The following is a 20,053-nucleotide window of genomic DNA, read 5'->3' on the forward strand; positions in this document are numbered from 1 at the left end:
CAAGTAGAAACAGATATGAGTAAAGAGCACTTTGATGGAAAGTTCTGAGGGTCACAGATGAAAGTTGCTCTCCCGATTCCCTTGATGTAATTTCTCTGTGCCTAAATTACAGCTTCACAGCATGAGAAAGTTAGGGCTAACCAGGGAATACAGGTCTCTCTAACTGTTGTTTCCTTCTTTGCTGTATCTTGTCCTTCCCTTCAGTGATGATGACTTTGACATGTCCAGATATTCCTCTTCGGGATACTCATCAGCTGAGGTGAGTTATACCCTTTTCTGCCATCGTTGCCATGAATGCTAATAGTAGAGCAGCCAGAAATGGCTTAGAGTGGCCTTGTGCTGCCAGAAACAGCTCCACAAGGAATTTATCAGTGGTGTAGACTCTGTGAGCCTGGAAGGGGACATGGCAGAAACTGTGTCATGTTTCTTTCTTCCCCAGTGATCCAGTTGGCTCTGTCCCCACGCTTCCATGGCACAGACACAGATCTGCCCGTTGACTGTTTTCACAGATACCTTTGGCCTCACTCAAGCATTTCCCAGTTCTGCCCAGTCCTGAAGTGTTGGCCCATCTGGTGCAAAAGCATCAACTTGTCTGTCACAGCAGCTCAGCAATCATCTACTTGCCAAGAAAACAAATAAAGGATCTGAGGATGTGCTGTGATTTCCAGTTCTTGTGGGAGTCAAGGTCACCCAGTGCATGTTTATTTGGAGCACTAGAAATTCCAGGGAGGACTTGCAGATATTAACTCTTGCCCTTTCAGAGAGAAAAGGCAGGGAAGCTCAGGCTTGTTAATCCTTCTGCATTGTTTCTGAATATATTCCCAAACTCTTTTGTGAATTAGTTGTTCAGACTCTGGCTACTGCTTCTGCAGGATCTGATTTTACATCCAGGGTGCTGAGCAGCCATTCTGCACACAAGCCACTGGGAACTCTTCCCCCTTGTATCCCTTCCTTGGGCAAAATACCTCTGAAACACAGAGAAACAGCCAAGAGCAGGGACCAGCAAATGATCTAGGCCATCTCTGGGCCCTGATGAAGTGTTGTTCACCTAGATCTGGCTAGACAGCACTTGAATCCAAGATTACAAAAAGCCAAGAGGCTTTACCACCTTTCAACTGCTATAGTGCCCCAGACTGAGAGGAGGGACTGCTCAGCTGCCAGTCACTTTATTATCATTATTATTACATTACTTTAAATGAGGACTTGTCTTCATGGAAAGATTATTCCAGAATAAAATAGTGTATCAACTTGCTACTCTGGAATATCTCACTCCTATCCTATTTTGGTATAAGTTAGAAAAGCAGAAGGCAGCCCTCACCTGTGGTCAAAACTGGGATTCTTTCATTGATGGGACAGCTGCTAATGATAGGGAAATATATTCCAGAATAAGGGGCCTCCTTCCTTTTCTGACCATCAGAAGGAAGAAGTCTCAAGTGTTTGACTGTTTGTTTCTTTGTCTGTAGCAGATCAACCAAGACTTGAACATCCAGCTGCTAAAGGATGGGTACCGGTTAGATGAGATCCCAGATGACGAGGACCTCGACCTAATTCCCCCTAAATCGGTCAACCCTACCTGCATGTGTTGCCAAGCCACCTCCTCCACTGCCTGTCACATCCAGTAGTGAGGCTGGCAGGCTGTGATCAGTGCTTTCCACTTTAACTGTAAAACTTAACAGCCATTGCTTCCTCCTATGGTAGGACATGCACCTCTTTGTCTTCATGGAGCCAGGAGAAACCAAAAAATTCATTTTATGATTGGTTAATAAGTTATTTTAAGCTATGGTTAAACAAAAGAGAAGTTGCTCAAAGTGCCAGGCAGTGCCTGGCAGAACTGACTGGTCTGGAGAATAAATGCAGGAGGGTCCAAAGATAACTCCTTGGTTTGTGTAGGCACTGGTGATGTTTTGTAAGGTGTCTGTTCCAGAATGGGAAGGGTCCTGCCTACTGAAACAAATCCATCTGCAAGATCAGGGGTGAGTCAGAGGTGTCAGGGGGTTTTACCTGTGGGAGGAGGTCAGTTCTTAATTCATTCACTAAACCTGATTCGTTTGCATAACCAAAATTGTACCATAACTGGGGGATGATAATGGGAACAGAGCAGGGCATCCTTTCTTACGTCAAGGCTAGCCAGGACTAGCATGACACAATTCATTCACTTTCAAAGAAGACAAATAGGTGGCATTTCACTGTGAGTCAGTACTAGCTAGAGCTGTTGTGTCACATATCCATTGCAATCTATCCTTAGCTCCACATTAAATTATCATCAAACACATCAGATTCCATCTGAAATCCATCCATGTTCTTCAGGGATTCAGTCCTTACCTGAGAATACCATACTCCTGAGTTCAGTCCAGTCACATAGACTTCATCCTATACTTCATTCCTGTGAGACACATCTGCTTCCAAAAATCTTAAAGTTTGTTCAACTAAGAAAAATTGAGTCCTGCACAAGACATAACTAGAACTGTGCAGTCTGAAGTTCAGTGCCAGAAAAGTTAGCTGAAGAAAGAACATTTTTACAGAGCTTGGCTGTTGATATTCTCTTAACACTGTATCTCTTGGTGCCTGTGAGAGAGATTTGTTAATGCTGAAGGCATCTCTGTGGTGGTGTCAGACTTGGGGGGGGGAGGGGGTTCAGCAACAGCAGGATTATGAACAGCTTCAACTAAAAAAAAACTATGAGAGGACACTACTGTTTATCCCATCTCTGCCCACTTGTGAAACAAGCTTGGTCTGTGTTGGATGTTCCACATCAGGAGCAATTGTGTTTATTTGGTGCTGGAAGTTGGGAAACCTGGTGTTATATTAGGTGGCTGGACTGAATTGCCAGTTTACCAGCAGATTGTTTTGAATGCAAAATTATTTCTGGAATGAGGAAATGTTCTCTCCCTGGACGGTCTTACACTGCTGGTTTCAGCATGACTAAGGTGACAGATAGGCTGGCATTTTTCTCATAGACGAAATCTTTTGCCACAGGCACGACTGTGTGTTTCCGCTCTGCCAGGAGGAAGGACTGCCTACCTTGCATCAGCGCTTGCTTTAGAGCCTGGGGAAAAGAGAAAGCGATGGCAATTCTGAGCTTCCCATCAGAATTTCCTTAAGTTGCAATACAGAACCTGAGCTCCACCCTGAAGGACAGATCCCCCTCGTCTGAAATCTTCATGTAGTGAGCTGAGTCTAAGAAATCCTCTTTGTGATTGGGAGGACACCTATTTAACATTGTGGGTTTTCACTCTGTGCATTGCAAGGCACAGTGTCATCCACAGCATGAACAAAAGAACAGGCACACAAGACTCCTGGGCTTTATTATTCACTAGCTGGCCCTGGGCAACCATTAAAGCTGTGTTTGCCCATCCCCCCAAAACAGGGCACTGCCACTCTGATTCCAGGCCACAGAAAGAGGACTGAGCGGTGCTGTTTACTGAGCATCCCTGCCTCCTCCTTGTGCAGAAGTGCTGGTTAACTTGCCAGCTCCTCTAGGAAAAGAGTGTTTCTCAATTGAATTCCTCTCCCTTTCTCATCACCTGGTAATGCTGAGAGGGAATAGTTCCAAAATGTTTCTAAAGAAGCACAAAGCATCAGGTCCCCAAGTCTTTGCTTCTTCCTTTGTGTGCCTGCTTTCTTCTCCAGTGCTAGTTCAGGTGTGAGGTTAGCAACTTGTCTGGAGTGGGGGAAAGAGCTCTAACAAGACTCTGTAGGGAGAAAAGATAAAAGGGAAAAGCATTCCTTAAGGAGTCTTTTTTAAAATGGAAAATGTAGTCAAAACCTAACAGAAATCCCATAGTCAAACCAAATCCTACAGGACATGGACGAGTCTCTTTAAATGTTCACTCTTCTAAAGCAGGACTTTGCAGTTCAGCATTGTTACCATGCAACATCTTCATTGCATTTATCCTTCTGGGTTAGTCTCTGTGCCTTCCAGCTGGGCTGCACACAGCCTTTCCCACAGCCCTTGCTCAGGTGCTTGGAGTATTTCTCCTGCTGGAGAAACAAGGCATCTATTTACATGGGTCAGCCTTGGGAGACTGCAGGTCCCACAGGTTTCCATCATGCTGCTATCATGTTCAGTCAAGGACAGCATGAAGCTTTCTGAGACTGTATCTCCCAAGGCTGACTGACATCTCTCCTCTGAAGGACAGACCTTCTTTCATAACCACTGTCCCATAGCACCACAACCAAGTCCTTTTATTGCCCCTATTGCTGGTTTTTGCCTGCCATGTGCCCTGAGGCATTCCCTAACCCTGCAACCTTGGAACTGCCCTCAGCCCTTTGCATTATGTGATGTGCACTTGCTTCCAGTACAACCCTTTAGGGTCTCTGGGAGGGAGATGAATTTAAATGTTTATACCCAGTGCTTCCTCCAAATACAGACAGAAGCACAAGTCAAATGTTTTTCACTGCACACAGAAGGAGCTGGTTGCACAAATAGCTGTTTTGGCATGACAGTACAGGACCATAAAATGACATTTTTTTTGGCTTCTCCACACTATGCTTTGTATTCATATATTTTATTAGGGAAATAAAGTAGAAAGGGTAGGGAAAAGTAGTTACTTGTGTGGAGTCATTATCAGGAAGGCTGAATGGATTAAGGCAATGCACATGTGGCTATAATAGAAAACTGAACACTAACCCTTCTGAATCATAGTCCCTTAAGCAGGTTATGACCATGGGGCATGTTTATTGGCTTTTTATGGAATATGATGGAAGGCCTGATGGTATGTATTAACTGCAGATTTAGCTGGTTCTCCCTATATGGTCTCATGTTCAGACCTTTACTTCGCTAGGTCTTGTTCTCATGAAGGAACTCAACTTACCTGATGTCTGCTGAAAATACAATAAAGCAGAGAGGAAACAGTCTAGGAAGCCCCTGGAGTGTGTGAAAGACAACTTCCTGACACAGCTGGTCAGTGAGCCAACTAGGGAAGGTACCCCACTGGACCCAATGTTTGCGAATAGAGAAGGACTTGTGGGTGATATGATGGTCAGAGGCTGCCTTGGGCATAGCAATCATGAAATGATAGTTTTCTGTTCTTGGAGAAGTAAGGAGGGGGATCAGCAGAACTGCTACCTTGGACTTCCAGAGGGTTTAGGAGGCAGTCCTGAAGGGCAAAGGAGTCCAGGAAAGCTGGACATTCTTCAAGAAGGAAGTCTTAAAGGCACAGGAGCAGGCCATCCCCATATGCCAAAAGATGAGCCAGCGGGGAAGAAGACTAGCCTGGCTGAACAGAGAGCTCTGGCTGGAACTCAGGAATAAAAAGAGAGTTTATGACCTTTAGAAGATGGGGCAGGCAACTCAGGAGGACTACAAGGATGTTGTGAAGTTATGCAGGAAGAAAATTAGAAGGGCCAGTACCCAACTGGAGCTGAATCTGGCTGCAGCCATAAAAGGCAACAAAAAAAAATTCTATAAATACATTGGCAACAAAAGGAGGGCTAAGGAGAATCTCCACCCTCTAGTGGATGTGAGGGGAAACAGTGACAGAGGATGAGGAAAAGGACGAGGTACTAAATGCCTTCTTTGCCTCAGTCTTTAATAGTAAGACCAGTTGTGCTCCAAGTACACAGTCCCCTGAGCTGGAAGACAGGGATGGAGAGCAGAATGAAGCCCCAATAATCCAAGGGGAAATGGTTAGTGAACTGCTACATCACTTAAACATGCATAAGTCTATGGGGCCAGATAGGATCCACCCAAGGGTTCTGATAGAGCTGGCAGAGGTGCTCGCCAAGCTACTTTATTTACCAGCAGTCCTGGCTAACCGGGGAGGTCCACGTTGACTGGAACTTGGAAAATGTGATGCACATCTACAAGAAGGTTTGGAAGGAAGATCTGGGGACTTAGAGGTCTCTCAGTCTGACCTCAGTGCTGGGGAAGATTGTGGAGCAGATCGTTCTGAGTGCTATCACATGGCACATAGAGGACAACCAAGCGATCAGGCCCAGTCAGCATGGATTTATGAAAAGCAGGTCCTGCTTAACTAACCTGATCTCCTTCTATGAGAAGGTGACCTGCTTAGTGGATGGAGGAAAGGCTGTGGATGTTTTCTACCTAGACTTTAGTAAGGCCTTTGACATTGTTTCCCACAACATTCTGCTGGAGAAACTGGCTGCTCATGGCTTCGATGGGCATATTCTTCACTGGGTAAAGAACTGGCTGGATGGCCTGGCCCAAAGAGTTCTGGTGAATGGAGTCAAATCCAGTTGACAGTCAGTCACAAGCAGTATTCCCCAGGGCTCATTATTGGGGCCAGTTCTGTTTAATATCTTTATCAATGATCTGGACAAGGGGATCGAGTGCACCCTCAGTAAGTTTGCAGATGACACCAAGTTGGGTGGGAGTGTTGATCTGCTTGAGGGTAGGAAGGCTATACAGAGGGATCTGGACCAGCTGGATTGTTGGGCTGAGGCCAATTGTATGAGGTTCAACAAGGCCAAGTGCTGTGTCCTGCACTTGGGTCACAACAACCCCATGCAACACTACAGGCTCAGGGAAGAATGGCTAGAAAACTGCCTTGAGTCTTATGAGAAGTGGTTGAGGGAACTGGGGTTGTTTAATTTGGAGAGGAGGACACTGAGGGGAGACCTTATCACTCTCTACAACTATCTGAAAGGAGGTTGTAGCATGGAGGGTGTTCATCTCTTTTCCCAGGTAACAAGTGATAGGATGAGTGGGAATGGCCTCAAGTTGTACAAGGGGAGGTTTAGATTGGATATTAGGAAAAACTTCTTCATGGAAAGGGTTGTCAGGCATTGGAACAGGCTGCTCAGGGAAGTGGTTGAGTCACCATCCCTGGAGGTATTTAAAAGATGTGTAGATGTGGTGCTTAGGGACATAGTTTAGTGGTCAACTTGTTAGTGTTAGGTTAATGGTTGGACTCAATGATCTTAAAGGTCTTTTCCAACCAAAATGATTCTATGATTCTATTTTGTGATTCAGCCAGAAGGTTTTCCTTGTGCCCTTGTTAAAGGCTATGCTGTGGTGACTTCCCAGGAAGGTATATAGATATGTGACTGTTCTGGCACTGCTTTCCTTAAACCAGTCTCTGCTGCCATGGCCCCAAGAAGGCAAAAGCAAAGAGCACAGACTGACTCTCTGTCATAGCATTATAAAGCTCTAAAATCTGCAGAGCTGTAGTAAAGCAAATCGTTCCTTATTCCAGCAAACCAGATGATCTTCTCAGGCCCCGTTTTCAGTCCCAAGTCATGCAGAATACTAAAGGGAGGAACACCACAGAGTATGAAAGGCTGTACAGCTGTCCATCTAAATTACCATACAGATAGGCTAGCTTTCTTATTTTGATGCTTGTGCCTCTACAAAGGAATTTGCATTTGATGCCTCCTAAAGCCAGACTGGCTTTTTGTTAAGATTTTATGTAATTTTAGTCATCAAATTACCTGAGTTTAAGAAAATCCTTTCCTTTTATCGCATGTTAATTTTGCCCTTTAATGTGAGCTGACTTTGGACTCCAGGGTCTCAGCACTCAACTCTTCAGTCAGTGTGAAAACTCCATATTCCCAGATGTCTGTATGAGGGGGAATATCCTCCTAGGGTTGAGGAAGGTCTCTAGACAGGGTGGTTTAGTCTGCTTTTCTGGTGGTCGTATAATAAACTTTGGCCGAAAGAAGGCTGATGTCCAGGCAACCATCCCAAAGGCTCATTTGATGTCTTATCAGACATATCTTGAAGCCAATCCTTGGAAGAGTCACTGGATCATATCTGGCATTGCTGCATGTCTATCCCCAATGTGTACACTTGACCATTGGGTCTGCTATTCTCTTCTGGCTGTATTGCCTGCAGATGCCTTGCAACTGCAAAAGCAGGTGGCCAAGCCTACTGCACAGACTTCAAAAGAGACTTCAGGATGCCATGCTCCCCCACAGACAGGACTGACTCAGCTGTTTCTGGTTTGGATCTCTGTCTCCTTTCTCAAAAGGAGACACCTGCTCTGGTCAGCCATGTGCTGACTGACACATTGGTCTGTGATCCTGAACAGAATCCTCTTCATGCAGAATCTGTCCTCAATCTGGCCTGCAAGCTATACAGTGGCATGCAGGAGGCTTGAAAAGTAAAGTGCCCTGTATGTGACAATGGAAACATGAAAATGCTTTTGAAGAAAGGAAGGACCCAGCTGGGCATCAGATGAAATGACAGGAAAAGGAAAACAAGCAGTAACTAGAAAGGTTGCCAAGTGCTGTCTTGGCCTAAGGCAGATCTCAGTTGTCCAAGTTAATCTATCCCAGTACAGTGCTGATACCAGCAGGGAGCAAAGCTCACTTTCAGATGCACACACCAGAAACACCATGTCCCTGAGCTGGCACTGCAGCCAAATACTACTACAGAGAGTCTGCTAGACTGTTAGAGCATAGAAATGAGATCTGGGATCCCTTGCTGATGTTGGCACATACTACATGTTTGCTCTAACCTCAGACAAGTTACATCCCCTCTTGATATCCATTCCCTTCTCCAGCACAGGGGAGAAAGCCACCTTCCCAAGATGCTACCACTACCCTGCATGGATGTTGCCAAGTGTGTGGCAGGCACCATTGATAGGATACCTCTGCAAGCAAGATGCAAAAAGCATGCTATAGAAGTTTTACGTGTATTTTCAAAGTACTACAAAGAACAGCAGCACAACTCTGCTTTCCCTCTGTTTACCACCTTCTGATGTTGTTTACATGTGCCAGAAGGCTGCAGGGTGGAGGTTAGTAGAGAGATTAAACAGCTTTGGGGCCAGATGTTTGGCAAGGTTGTGTTTCCCAGTTATTTGGCAGCTGGCTCTTGCACAACTGGCTTCTCAATCTGCATGCTGTTACAGAGAATGTCTAAGATTTGATGGCCCAACAGCACCATCCCCTGCTAGTGGAGTTAAGGGACTTAGGAGTGCAACTGAGATAGTGAATGCTGATGGAAGGGAAAAGAGCATTGAAGGGCTCCTTTTGTATATACCCACGGCAGTTTCGTGCTCTTAATTTTAGCATCCATGTAATGACCTGAGGGTATAAATTGGCAGTTTTGCCTGGGCTCTTGCTTTACTTTACCACTCTCCCTTAAAGCTCACATGGGGTATGGCCACTCTTACCTAGAATGAAGCAGGCTTTGTCACCTGGCTGCTGCTCAGCTCAGCAAGCACAGGCTGCATGTGCCACTGTAATTATACCCTGGCTTTGACCTCTGCCACCCTTCAGAGATAACTCTTCACATCACTCTCCTATTTCTACTTCTTACGTCTCAAAAGAAACATATGCATAGATGGGCAGTGCCACAGGACAAGCTGGGCTAGGTTGAGCCTAAGGGAAAGGCATGGAAAGATGTTCATTTTAAGGTGCTTTTCACCTCTAGGAGAACATGGCATCCTTGTCACTTCCTTTCAAGGCTTTCTTGTGTGAGGGATTGTTCCTAATCTTGAACCACATCTCATCAGACAAACCTACCTCTGTTACAGAGCCACACAAGCCCTGAAGCAGAAGGGCCAGCAACTTAGCATAGAGGAAGACCTGGGATTACCTATAGAAGATTAATGCCAGACTAACCAGATGCAGGTTTCTCACAGGGTCTAGCATACATATTTTAAGTCCCTGCATTGTGTGGCTGAGCTGCTGCATTGCTTCCAAAAAATTACAGTTACATCCCCTCCTTTGGCCTCCTTCACATCGGTGGCAATGCCAGGATCACAGCAGCTAAATGCTGCCTGGCTGGGCAGTCCTCTGACAGCTTGCTGAGAAGGCAAAGGCCAAGGACTAATTGAGACTACATGGAGTAGAGCACAGTGGCCCACAAAACTGAGCAGCAAGCTAGGTTGCAGAGCGGCATGGACACCAGCAGGACAGGTTGCAGCTTTCCCTGGTGCCTGCAGAGAGTAGCTCTTCCCATTGATTCCCAGACCCAATTGCCAGGAAATATTGGTGGTGGCTCCAAGCCTTTTTCTCTCTGTAAAAAGTTTCTCTAGCAAAAGATGGATTTGCTTCCAGAAGGAGCCCATCTCACTGGTTGTGCTTGGTCTGTGGAGCTATTCCATAGTAATAAATGGTGATACAGGTGGTAGGATTGCATCAGGGAGTGAAAGGTACAAAAGAAACCTCATTGAAATGTGACTCTCTCAAATGTGACACTGGAAACCAGCACAGTAGGCACCAGGAAAAGAAAAGGACACTGGAAGGCCATGCTGAGATAAGTCCCATTAGCTGCTGAGATGTTTGCCCTCCCGGAGCAGCATTTCTCCCCTAGTTGCCCATCCAGCAGCCCCAGATGAGCTTACCAGGAAGAACTGCTCTCCACCTGGGCTGCTTTCTCCCTTCCACGCTGGTCCCAAAAGAGCTGCGACTCCATTTGTTACCCACCTTCCTCGAGCCTGCCTGATTTGGGAAATGTGAAGTTTGTTGGGAGATGTAATATAGACCCATGGAAAGAGCTGGAAAACTTGGACAAGCTGTCTTCACAACAGCCCTTCTGGTTTTTATCACCTTCATCTCCAGCTCACTGATTTCTCTGCTCAGTATTTTGCACAGAAAAGCTGGGATAGCAGCTGTGTTTGGCTTGTAGGTGCTTCTGTCCTGAGACAAACCCAAGGCAAACATCAGAACAGTGGGAGATCCAACAACTGTGATGGTGGGTGAGACAGAGAGCAGGCTGGGATTTCTTTTCATCCACCTGAAGGCAGTGGGGCTGAGGGTTAGCCAGGCTAGTGTAAAGCCTTGGTGCGATCCAGCAAGCCAAGCTGGCTGCCTTCACTGTCCCAGGATCAGTGCTGTGGGAGGTCTGGGACTCAAGCACTGGGTCCCAGGCCTGCCAGCCCATGTGCAAATAGACTGGAGACCTGCAGCAGAGGCACAGGTGGGAAGCTTGTTGGCTGTGCCCTTTCTATGCTGGGGCAGGATGCTGTGAGACATGCTGGTAGGGCCGTAGTTGTGCAGGGAAAAAGACACTTGCAGAGGATGAAGTCTTTGCAGGGGAGAAAACCGAGAAAGTTTTTTCTCCCCCTTTTTGCACATTTTTAACAATTTTTACTCCTTGCATGGAGGTTTTTGAATTTTCAGTTTAATAAAGAAGGAAATGAGTCACCATTAAATAGCTTTTTGAAGGGTTCTGAAAGGAGGCACCACTTACATGCAGAGATGATCTGTGCCTAACATGCGACTTCCGGACCTCATTGTACATCCTGTAGTTGAGTCACCATGTGCACCATGGGGACTGGGATGGGAGAGTCAACACTGACCATCATGTCAAACAGCCACAGCTTCCCAAACTCAAGAAGAATCAGATCAGGAAGGGGGGAAAGCAGCAGCGACAGTAGAAGGATAGCTAGTTGTCACAGGTAGACTTCAGTATCCATGTCCAGTGGTTAGTTCTAGAATCACAAGCATACGTCCTCCTTCCATTCTTTTCTCAAAGCAACTATTGTCTTCCCCTCTCTGTGCACTAGTGATGAGCATCAGAGGTGGGTTGCACCAAAGTGACTCTCAGCCCGGTTCTGCATCCCCTCACCCACCTGAACCCAAGGCAGTCCAGATAGGCATTTGCCATCCCAAGTCTTAGTTTTTAGTAACCCTGCTTGGGTTTCTTTCCTTGTGTACCATAGCTTCCTCCCCACACACACTGGCAGGGCAGTACAGGAGGCTCCAAACATGTCCCAAGAAGCTTCTTTGCCCTCTGGCAGCATCTTGCAGACATGCACCTTACTGGGAATGTACTGGGTCAGTGCTTGTGAGATCTGGCGCTGCCAATCTTGCATAGGTGGCAGCTGATGGGGATCCACCAGGAGAAGCTGGCAGGAAGTGTCTACTGTCCCTTTTCTTTTTTGAGGGAGAGTGGGATATTTTTTGTCATTATGATTATTGTCCATCTTCCAGTGGCCAAGTTCCAGGCTGCATTAATAACTGGGGTTAATTGGCTGTCTGAGCAGGTATGGAGCTTCACATGAACTTTTATAGCAAACACTGTGGCTGTGTCCAGAGACTGGATACAAGCTGGGTTTCTCCTGTGCTGGAAAAGTGCTTTCAGCAGGCTCCAGATAGCCATTTCTGGCAGATAAGGAAAAAGCACTCCTCAGAGTCTAGATCAAATCTGCACTTCCATTTCATGTTCTCAGCTTGGAAAAAACACAACCCAAACAAATGCTTCCCAGGTCTCCTTTCCCCATGTGATGCCTGGCACCCCAGGGGAGGGGATGGCGGGAGGCATTTGGGGGTCACCAAAAGTGAGATCTTTTTTGGATGTATTTAATGGAAATATCTTTCAGGAGGAGAGACCTCCTGACCTTTGCATTAATCTTAGAGCAGGAGATGAATGTCCAGCTGTCCTTGCATATAGTGAAACATAGCTGAAACATGCAAATGCAAAGTACAGTTAAATGTAGGGTTTGATCCAAATAACCTTTTAATTAAGAAGATAAATTTGTTGTAGCTTGACCTTAGTCCATGTTAGGAACCTGCTAATCATTTGACATACAGATTGTATTAATGCTGCACTTAACTTGGCCATTGGTTTTATTATTTGGGAGGTTTTTCATTCCCAAAGCACCAATCTGCATCTTATATGGGGTTTTTTTCTTTCATTTTTCCTGTTCAGAACATGTAGCACACTGTTGTACTTCTGTTCTCATCAACGTAGAGTATTGCCTTAAACAGATCAGTTGTGTTGTGGTTTGGTTTGGGTTTTCTTTTTTCTACCATCAGTTTTATGCATTAATTTATTTTAAAATGTGGATTTTTTAAAAAAACATGAAACATTTTTTTTTTAACATTTCCATTGCAGTATTTATCATTGTTACTGGTTGTGTGTAGTGTAACAGAATTAATATTAAAAAGCATACATATGAAAAACAGCCTGCTGGACTGTCATTGGAGTAAACCATGGTGAGAGGGTATGAACCACACCATCTTCTCTGAGCCCCCAGCAATCACAGATGCTGAAATCAGGGGGTGCCAGCCTTCATGCCATGGCCAATACCAGCCTGCTTGGGTCCAGTAGAAGCAGCTGGTGTGGAGCTGTGCTGTATGGTGCAGTTAAACCTGCTGGGGTTGGCCAGCCCCCAGCCAGCATTTGGGAAGGCTTCTCCTCAAGGCAGTGGGAAGGCGCATTGAGGGGGACCCAGCCCCTGCATCTGGGCTATGCCTCTCCTCCCAACAGTGACAGAAGCAGAAGGAAGTGCTGTGTCTATACAACATCGATGGGTGAAATAACCTTTTCTCCAGCCTTGCAGATATTTCTGCCCCTTAAAGCTGTTGGCACAAGAGCCAAGCACTGACTTTAGAGTCCAACATCAGCAACTGGAAACCTCAGGGACTGCTGGGGACAGGGGACAGCCACAGGGGTGGCACTGGCTCATGCTGGCAGCTGACCCACTGCAGAGTGAGTCCCCCCGCAGCCAAGAGGCTCAGACCCCACCTCTCTGCAGAGTGGTGCTCTCCAGATCTGTGCCCCAGGGTGCTCCAAGGCCACGGGAGTGGGGAGGGGGAGGCATCACTGACACTCCCGTGTCCACCCTTCCCCCTCAGCCTCCCACTGGCTCTCAGGAGGGGACGGGGCTGATGGAGAGCCTGAGCCTGGCTCAACAGAGACCAGTGGGGTGTGAAAAATCAATGGCAACTTGTTTTTGTCATTTAAATGGCACATTAATCATGTTTGCCTGGGTGCATTTGGGTGCCCCAGGCTGCCTAGCCCTACCGCCCCCTGCAACAAAAAGAGCAGGGCTTGACAACCCTTCAGGGATATGGTTTGAGATCCAGCCTGCCAAAATGGACCAGGAGCAGAGTGGGGCTCCAAGTTGGCACTGTGTGACAAGTCAAGCCAGAGCAGTTTCTGCTTGGCCCCCCATCTCAAAGAAAAGCAAACCTAGTTCATGTAAATCCCTCCCTGGCATAACCCAGCTGCCTCTGCACTGAGATAGATGAGGATCGCTCACTCCAACTACAGAGCCCATTGCAGCACTCAGAACAGGAGAGCAAACGAGTCACACAGGGACACCTAAATCCAGCTTTTTCATTCAAAAGGACAGACAGAGCAGGCATCATTTCCCCTGGCTACCCCAGCAGGCTGGGCCAGCAGTGCCTGGTGCTGTGCCCTAGGCACTGGCTGCACAGGTGTAGTGCTGTGTGCACACAGCTGAGTTGCTCCAGGATTTCCAAGAAAATATTGGAGAGAGGGACTGGAAAAACAACAATTGCTAGTCTTGCACCTCCCAAAATAAAATTACCTTGACTAGGACCAGCTGAAACTGTTTCCTACCATTGTTAAGCTAATTACCTGCAGGAGGGGAGGAAGCTCAGAGCCAGGACAAAGCCAAGAGGGTACAGCTGTGCCCATGGAGCAATGTATGCAGTGATGCAGGCAGTAATTGTTGCACTCTAGCCTAGGACCTGCTACTCTTGGGAGTGCAGCCACAGGGCTGATAATTACCAAATCTCCCTGCTCTTGCACTATGACATCACTAATGCCATAAGCACCACCCTGGGCTGACAGAGCAGTGGCACCACGGCCCCATTTCCTTTCCTGAGCAGGCTGGGAGCCTCCAGCCACATGCAATGCTGCTCATCCCACCATGGGACCCTCCAGGACTCTGAGTGCTCCTGTCCCAGTGGGCTGCTACACCATATTCCTCTTTTCCCAAAAACACAAGAACCTTGTCAGCACTTACAATGACTCCTACTGCCTGTCACGTTCTGTCAAAAAGACCATTCAAGAGCAGGTTCCACTGCAAGTCTGGAAAGAAAACAAGTTTTTGATGCAGGTAAATGCCACAGGAGGATGAAACCTTGGGGTTTCTACCCCAACCCAGTTGTAGATGCTCAATGCCAGGCAGGTGGCACAGGGACTCATGGCTGCATAGCTGTAATGGGAGTGGGGCAGAAGGAGGAGTCATGCTCCCTGGTTAGCAAAGTGTTTGACACCCCATGGCTTGTGCTTGCTGGCTTTTTGTCCTCTGGAGCTGCACCCTGCAGTGGCTTGGGCTTCTGGGGCAGGCAGTTGTAGGTACAAATTCTCATGTGTCAGCCCTGTTCATCAGTAAGTTTCAGAGTGTGCAGGATCTTGCTGAGGAAAGGGAAACTGAAGCAGTGGCAGGGCTCAGCCCAGGGCTGATGCATGACATGATGGTGATAGGGAAGTATATCAGGTGGCTCTGAGAGCTGTTCCAACACAGCTTGCAGGCTTGGCTCAGCTCTGACTGGGTGGGGGGGCTAAGAGGAGATCTGAGCACTGCAACACATCTCCCATCCCTGGTCCTGGAGGAATCCCTGAGCTGTGGCCTCGCTGTGGAGGGGTGTCTATGGGACATTGCATGTGTGCTGTGGACATGCAGCTCTCTCCACATGGGCTAACAAGCATGCAGACTCCAATGCAAAGCATACTGCAAACTGGCTCTTGTAGCCTTGTTAGCCTGCGCATTATAATGAGGGAGCCAGTAGAGAGCATGGAGAGGGATGTCGCTGCTGTGCAGGGACAGAAATGGCTCATTCAACCAGGGTACTTGTCTGTCCTGAAAGACCCCAGCCCTCTTGGGCTTTGTCAACTGTAGAAGATTGGTTTCATCCTGTAACTCCCTTCTCAACCTCTCCTGGCCCCATATCTTACAGCTTCAGTGCACCCACCCCATCTCCTGCTCTGCAAAGTGCCCAGATGCCTATGGATACCCTGGTGCAGGGGAAAAGGAGCCGGCAATGTGTGGCCATTCTCCGTCCCCCAGTTTTGGGTGAGTGGGAAGTTGTGTGTGGGGGGGATATATTGCAGTGCTGCTACAACTCCCATAACCACTCACTGTAGAGAAGGGGGGCTTGGCGCTTGTGGTGAGTCTCTGGCATTAGATCCTGCCCAGTAATCGGATTCACTGTGTGCCTCAGCATTTGCAAAGACAGGCACTGCTATATGGCCCAGGCATCTCTCCCCACTTGTTGCTGTCTCTAGGAATTAAGTGTGCCCCTGGTGCGAAATCTGGCAAGCCAGGGTCAGCCTGGTGGCGATGCAAGAGTACTACAGGAATTCCACAGACCCCGCTGGTTGGCCAGGTCCAAAGGTACCACTGAGGTCCCAACTGTCCTCCCCTCAGCATCACACAGGGCACATCCCCATGGGCCATGGGAACAGGGGGCTGAGGGTAGTGGGAGTGGCTCTATTCATCCCCCCTTTTGCATCCTGTGTTCCCCCCACAGTGGTGAAGGGACCCTCCCTCAGCATCTGCACTCATGACTTTGCCACGGCTGCCCATCCCTGCACTGAGACTGTACTGGTCCCAGGGATGTCTGCAGGTCCCCAGGGCTCACTCCCCTGGTGGCCCCTAAATACCCCTTGGTGGTAGGTGCTGCCTGGGGGACATCCTCCTGGCACACCATAGCCTCCAGGGACCAAGGCTGTGGGGGCAGGGATGAGTGACCAATGGGCTGGAAGCAGTGGGTGTCACTTCCATCACAGATCCTTAACAAGGACTCTGGGAGCAGCACTTCTGACATGCCCTCTGGCATGTCCCCCTCATGTCCCTGGCACCAGAGGACACCCCTGCCTGTCATTTTTGTGTTGCAGAGAAGTACAACACAGTTTTTGTCAACAAGAACAAATACATCCTCTGGAGAATGGGTCCCTACAAGAGCACAGCCTGGAATAAGCACTCCTCCTACCTCCCCCTCCTGCCCGAGACAGGGTCCATCCCCTCCAAACCAGAGACACTGGCACCTCAGGCTCTGCAGTGGAAGGGTGAAAATCCTGCAAAGGTTTGCCATCGCTCCTTGCAGAAGACGAGGATGGAGACCTTCCTGTGCAGCATACCTGTACTGTGCCACCCAAAACCCACTTGCCTCAATCAGTCTGGTAACTACCCTCACCCTGCCCCTGTGCTTTGTCTGTAGCTGTGCCTGTGCCATGCCAGCAGCTATCCAGGTGATGGGCTGATTACTCCTCCTCATCCTTACCCTTGCCATCCCTCTGCTTGCAGAGGGAGGTGGCTGCTGACATGCTGTGCAGCCTGTTGCGGTTCTCACCACTGTCCCTGCAGCCTGTGTACACCATGATGGGGCAGGGGACCCTTCCAGGGCTACTGCAGCTCCTGCTCTTGGTGCCACTACTGCCTGTGAGGGATGGACTACTACATCGATGGGGCCCCTGCTATCAGAAGTCAGCTCCACATGCTAGCAGAGAGGGTTGTAAGGTTGGGATGGCTTACCTTGCCTGGAGTGGCTTGCCATGGGATGGGATGGGTTGGGTTGGGATGGACATGACCCCCCCCTTGTCCTCAGGGCCGCCTCTCACTCTACCTCTGCTGTCTCTTGCAGGAATATCCTGTGATGCAGTTATAGCTCCAGAGCAATGGTCTGTGCATCTACACATCACCCCAAGCCATCTTCCCTGTACACAAGCCCTAGGTGCAGACAGGTTCAGTGGGGGTGGTTAGTAGGTCGAGAGAGGTTCTCCTTCCCCTCTGCTCTGCCCTGGTGAGACCACATCTGGAATACTGTGTCCAGTTCTGGGCCCCTCAGTTCAAGAAGCCAGGGAACTACTGGAGAGAGTCCAGCGCAGGGCAACAAAGATGATGAAGGGAGTGGAGCATCTCCCTTATGAGGAAAGGCTGAGGAAGCTGGATCTCTTTAGCTTGGAGGAGACTGAGAGGTGACCTCATTAATGTTTACAGATATATAAAGGGTGAGTGTCATGAGGACGGACCCAGGCTCTTCTTGGTGACAACCAATGATAGGACAAGGGGTAATGGGTTCAAACTGGAACACAAGAGGTTCCACTTAAATCTGAGAATAAACTTCTTCTCAGTAAAGGTGACAGAACACTGGAACAGTCTGCCCAGGGAGGTTGTGGAGTCTCCTACTCTGGAGACATTCAAAACCCACCTGGACGCCTTCCTGTGTAACCTCATCTAGGTGTTCCTGCTCCGGCAGGGGGATTGGACTAGATGATCTTTCGAGGTCCCTTCCAATCCCTAACATTCTGTGATTCTGGGGGAACACTCTAGGCAGGGTGCCCTGGAGGAAAAAGCCTATTATTCTTTTCCTAACACCAGCCAGCCACTAGGTCTCTTTTCATTAGGTTTTAACACAAAATTACTCAGAGGGTTATTGTGGGGGCAATGGTATGGACTGCAGACCCCGAGAGGTAATGGATCCCTTCATGGTGCCCATGCAAGCAGCTATGCAGCTGCTGCACCTTCATGTTGCAGGCTAAGTGGACATGACTGGGGAGGGAAGGATGCCATTGTGATGCTGGGCTCTGGCACATGTTGTTGCCACCTGCAGAGAAACAGTAACCAAATTTACTCCCAGGGCAGGTGTTTCTATGCTTGGTCTTATCCTGCAGTCCTTGGGACTGTATGGTACCTGAAATCTTGCTGGCACCCCTAAGCCCAGCTGCATGTAGCTTAGCATCTCAGTGCCACATCACTGTTTCCTGTGCTGCTCTTGTGTTTTCTGTCATCATCACTTGCTCTTCTTATCCAAGAACCTGTTCCCTGGTCACGCTGTTCTTCCCTCAGTAATCAGCCCTTTCCTTCACCTGCTGCAGGTTCAGCAGCACCTTTTAATCCTCACATGTTTACCTTCAGGATGTCTCCATTGCTGAGGCAGCTCTTTTCCTGGAACAGCCATGGGGAAGCAGCAAGGGGAGAGGGGAGGCTGTTCAACCAGCTTAGTCATCACTCTGCTATTGCATCAACCCCCACTGTCCAAAATTAGGCTTCATGCTTGTAGAAAATGTGCAATTGGCTTTAAATTCCCGAGCCCAGAAACTAAATCCAAACAAGAACAGAGAATGCTGGGTTCCCCATAGATGTCCCTATGCCCAAGCCTTTGTGAGATGCTTCTCAAGGTCTTCTCCACTGAGAAACAGGTATATTTGCTTGGACTTGTATGGCTCTGCAAATTAAGGCTTTAAGAAAATGACAGTGCAAAGGTGAGTGGGTGTTTCCAGGGTGGGAGACTCACTGGAAGAAGCTCGCTGAGATGGCAGTGCCAGGGAGCTTCAGCTCTTCTGCCCAGGCTTTGCTTTGGTCTTAGCACCCAAAGACACACCTCAAAGTGGATGGGGGCAGCTGTGTGTCTGCTTCTCACCCCTAAGCAATGCTGGCAGCCAGAAGCAGGTGTTCTGCTCTTCCTCACTGGAGTTTTGTCCTCCTATGGCTGATAACTTTATCTCCTCTCTTAGGTGGAACACAAGCCACTTCAGGAAGACAGGAGGAGTCCGGAGAAGCAGGTTCACCATCCACCCCAAGTTTGCCTCATAGTCTTATTCTACCCTGTGGCACTGGTTAAGAGAAAAGATGGGCTTTCATTGAAACTGACTTGAGCAACCATTCCCCTCGGGCCCTTTTCTACAGGCTGGGGAAGTCCCTAGGGAAGTAGGATAAACATAAGCGGCTGCTGGCTTGGTGTGCACTTTAACAACCCTCAGGGGCTGATAACCAAAAAAGCATGCATGGAAAAGCTTTCAGAGCATAGTAACAGAGCTAGAAATAAAACCAATTGTTGATACCCATGTTTGTCAACCTCACTCTGGGCTGCTTAGGGTGTGCTTGCTTTTGCCAAGTTATCCACGAAGAGCTGTCATACATCTGGGAGGGGGATTTTGAAAGCAGTATAAAATGCCATTCTCAGAGGAAGATCTGGGAGCCCGGTGTCAATGGGGAACACCACCCAGGGCCTCAAGTACATGCTTTGGATCATAAACCCACAGGGCTGCAGTCCTCATGGGAGGGATACTCCAGCATGGAGTCATCTGGGTCTCCACGTCCCCACCGGGCAGCACTGCTGCCAAGCTGTACCCACCCCAAGCAGCACCTGAACCCCACTTTGGGCAGGGAAAGCCCCATGAAAACCCCATCCCCTGGCAACTGGATGATCCAGGGCATCCCAGTGCAGGTCCACCACCACCAAACCTCAAGTGCCCCCAGCACAGCCCCAAGGGTACCAACCCTCAAGTGCCCCTGGGCATCCCCAGTGGTACCAATCACTGGGGAGCCCCATCGACTCCAACTCCCAGAGCAACCTTGCTACCACCAGCCCGGGCTGGTGCTGCTGCCACCAGGGGAGCAGTGGGGCCCAAACTACATCTCCCAGCAGGGAGCGTGGGGCT

At 48.5% G+C, this 20,053-nt stretch overlaps 1 protein-coding gene and 1 pseudogene across 2 annotated transcripts in view; both read left to right on the forward strand.

Annotated features, from left to right (window-relative positions):
• LOC136114520 (protein FAM219A-like) overlaps window positions 1–12,078 on the forward strand; it is a 128,310-nt gene extending 116,232 nt beyond the window's left edge. Inside the window, exons 5-6 of one of the 2 annotated variants that reach the window (XM_065859881.1) lie at window positions 205–259; window positions 1,464–12,078. In XM_065859881.1, the coding sequence (XP_065715953.1) occupies window positions 205–259; window positions 1,464–1,622 (214 nt within the window). In that variant the 3' untranslated portion in view covers window positions 1,623–12,078. The remainder of the gene's footprint in view (window positions 1–204; window positions 260–1,463) is intronic. The other variant, XM_065859882.1, reaches the window with a different exon arrangement.
• A 2,456-nt stretch (window positions 12,079–14,534) lies between these two features.
• On the forward strand, window positions 14,535–19,256 carry LOC136114552 (sperm microtubule inner protein 6-like; annotated as a pseudogene).
• The last annotated feature ends 797 nt before the right edge of the window (window positions 19,257–20,053 follow it).

The sequence above is a fragment of the Patagioenas fasciata genome, chromosome W (assembly GCF_037038585.1).
Source record: "Patagioenas fasciata isolate bPatFas1 chromosome W, bPatFas1.hap1, whole genome shotgun sequence".
In the NCBI taxonomy this organism is placed as follows: domain Eukaryota; kingdom Metazoa; phylum Chordata; class Aves; order Columbiformes; family Columbidae; genus Patagioenas; species Patagioenas fasciata.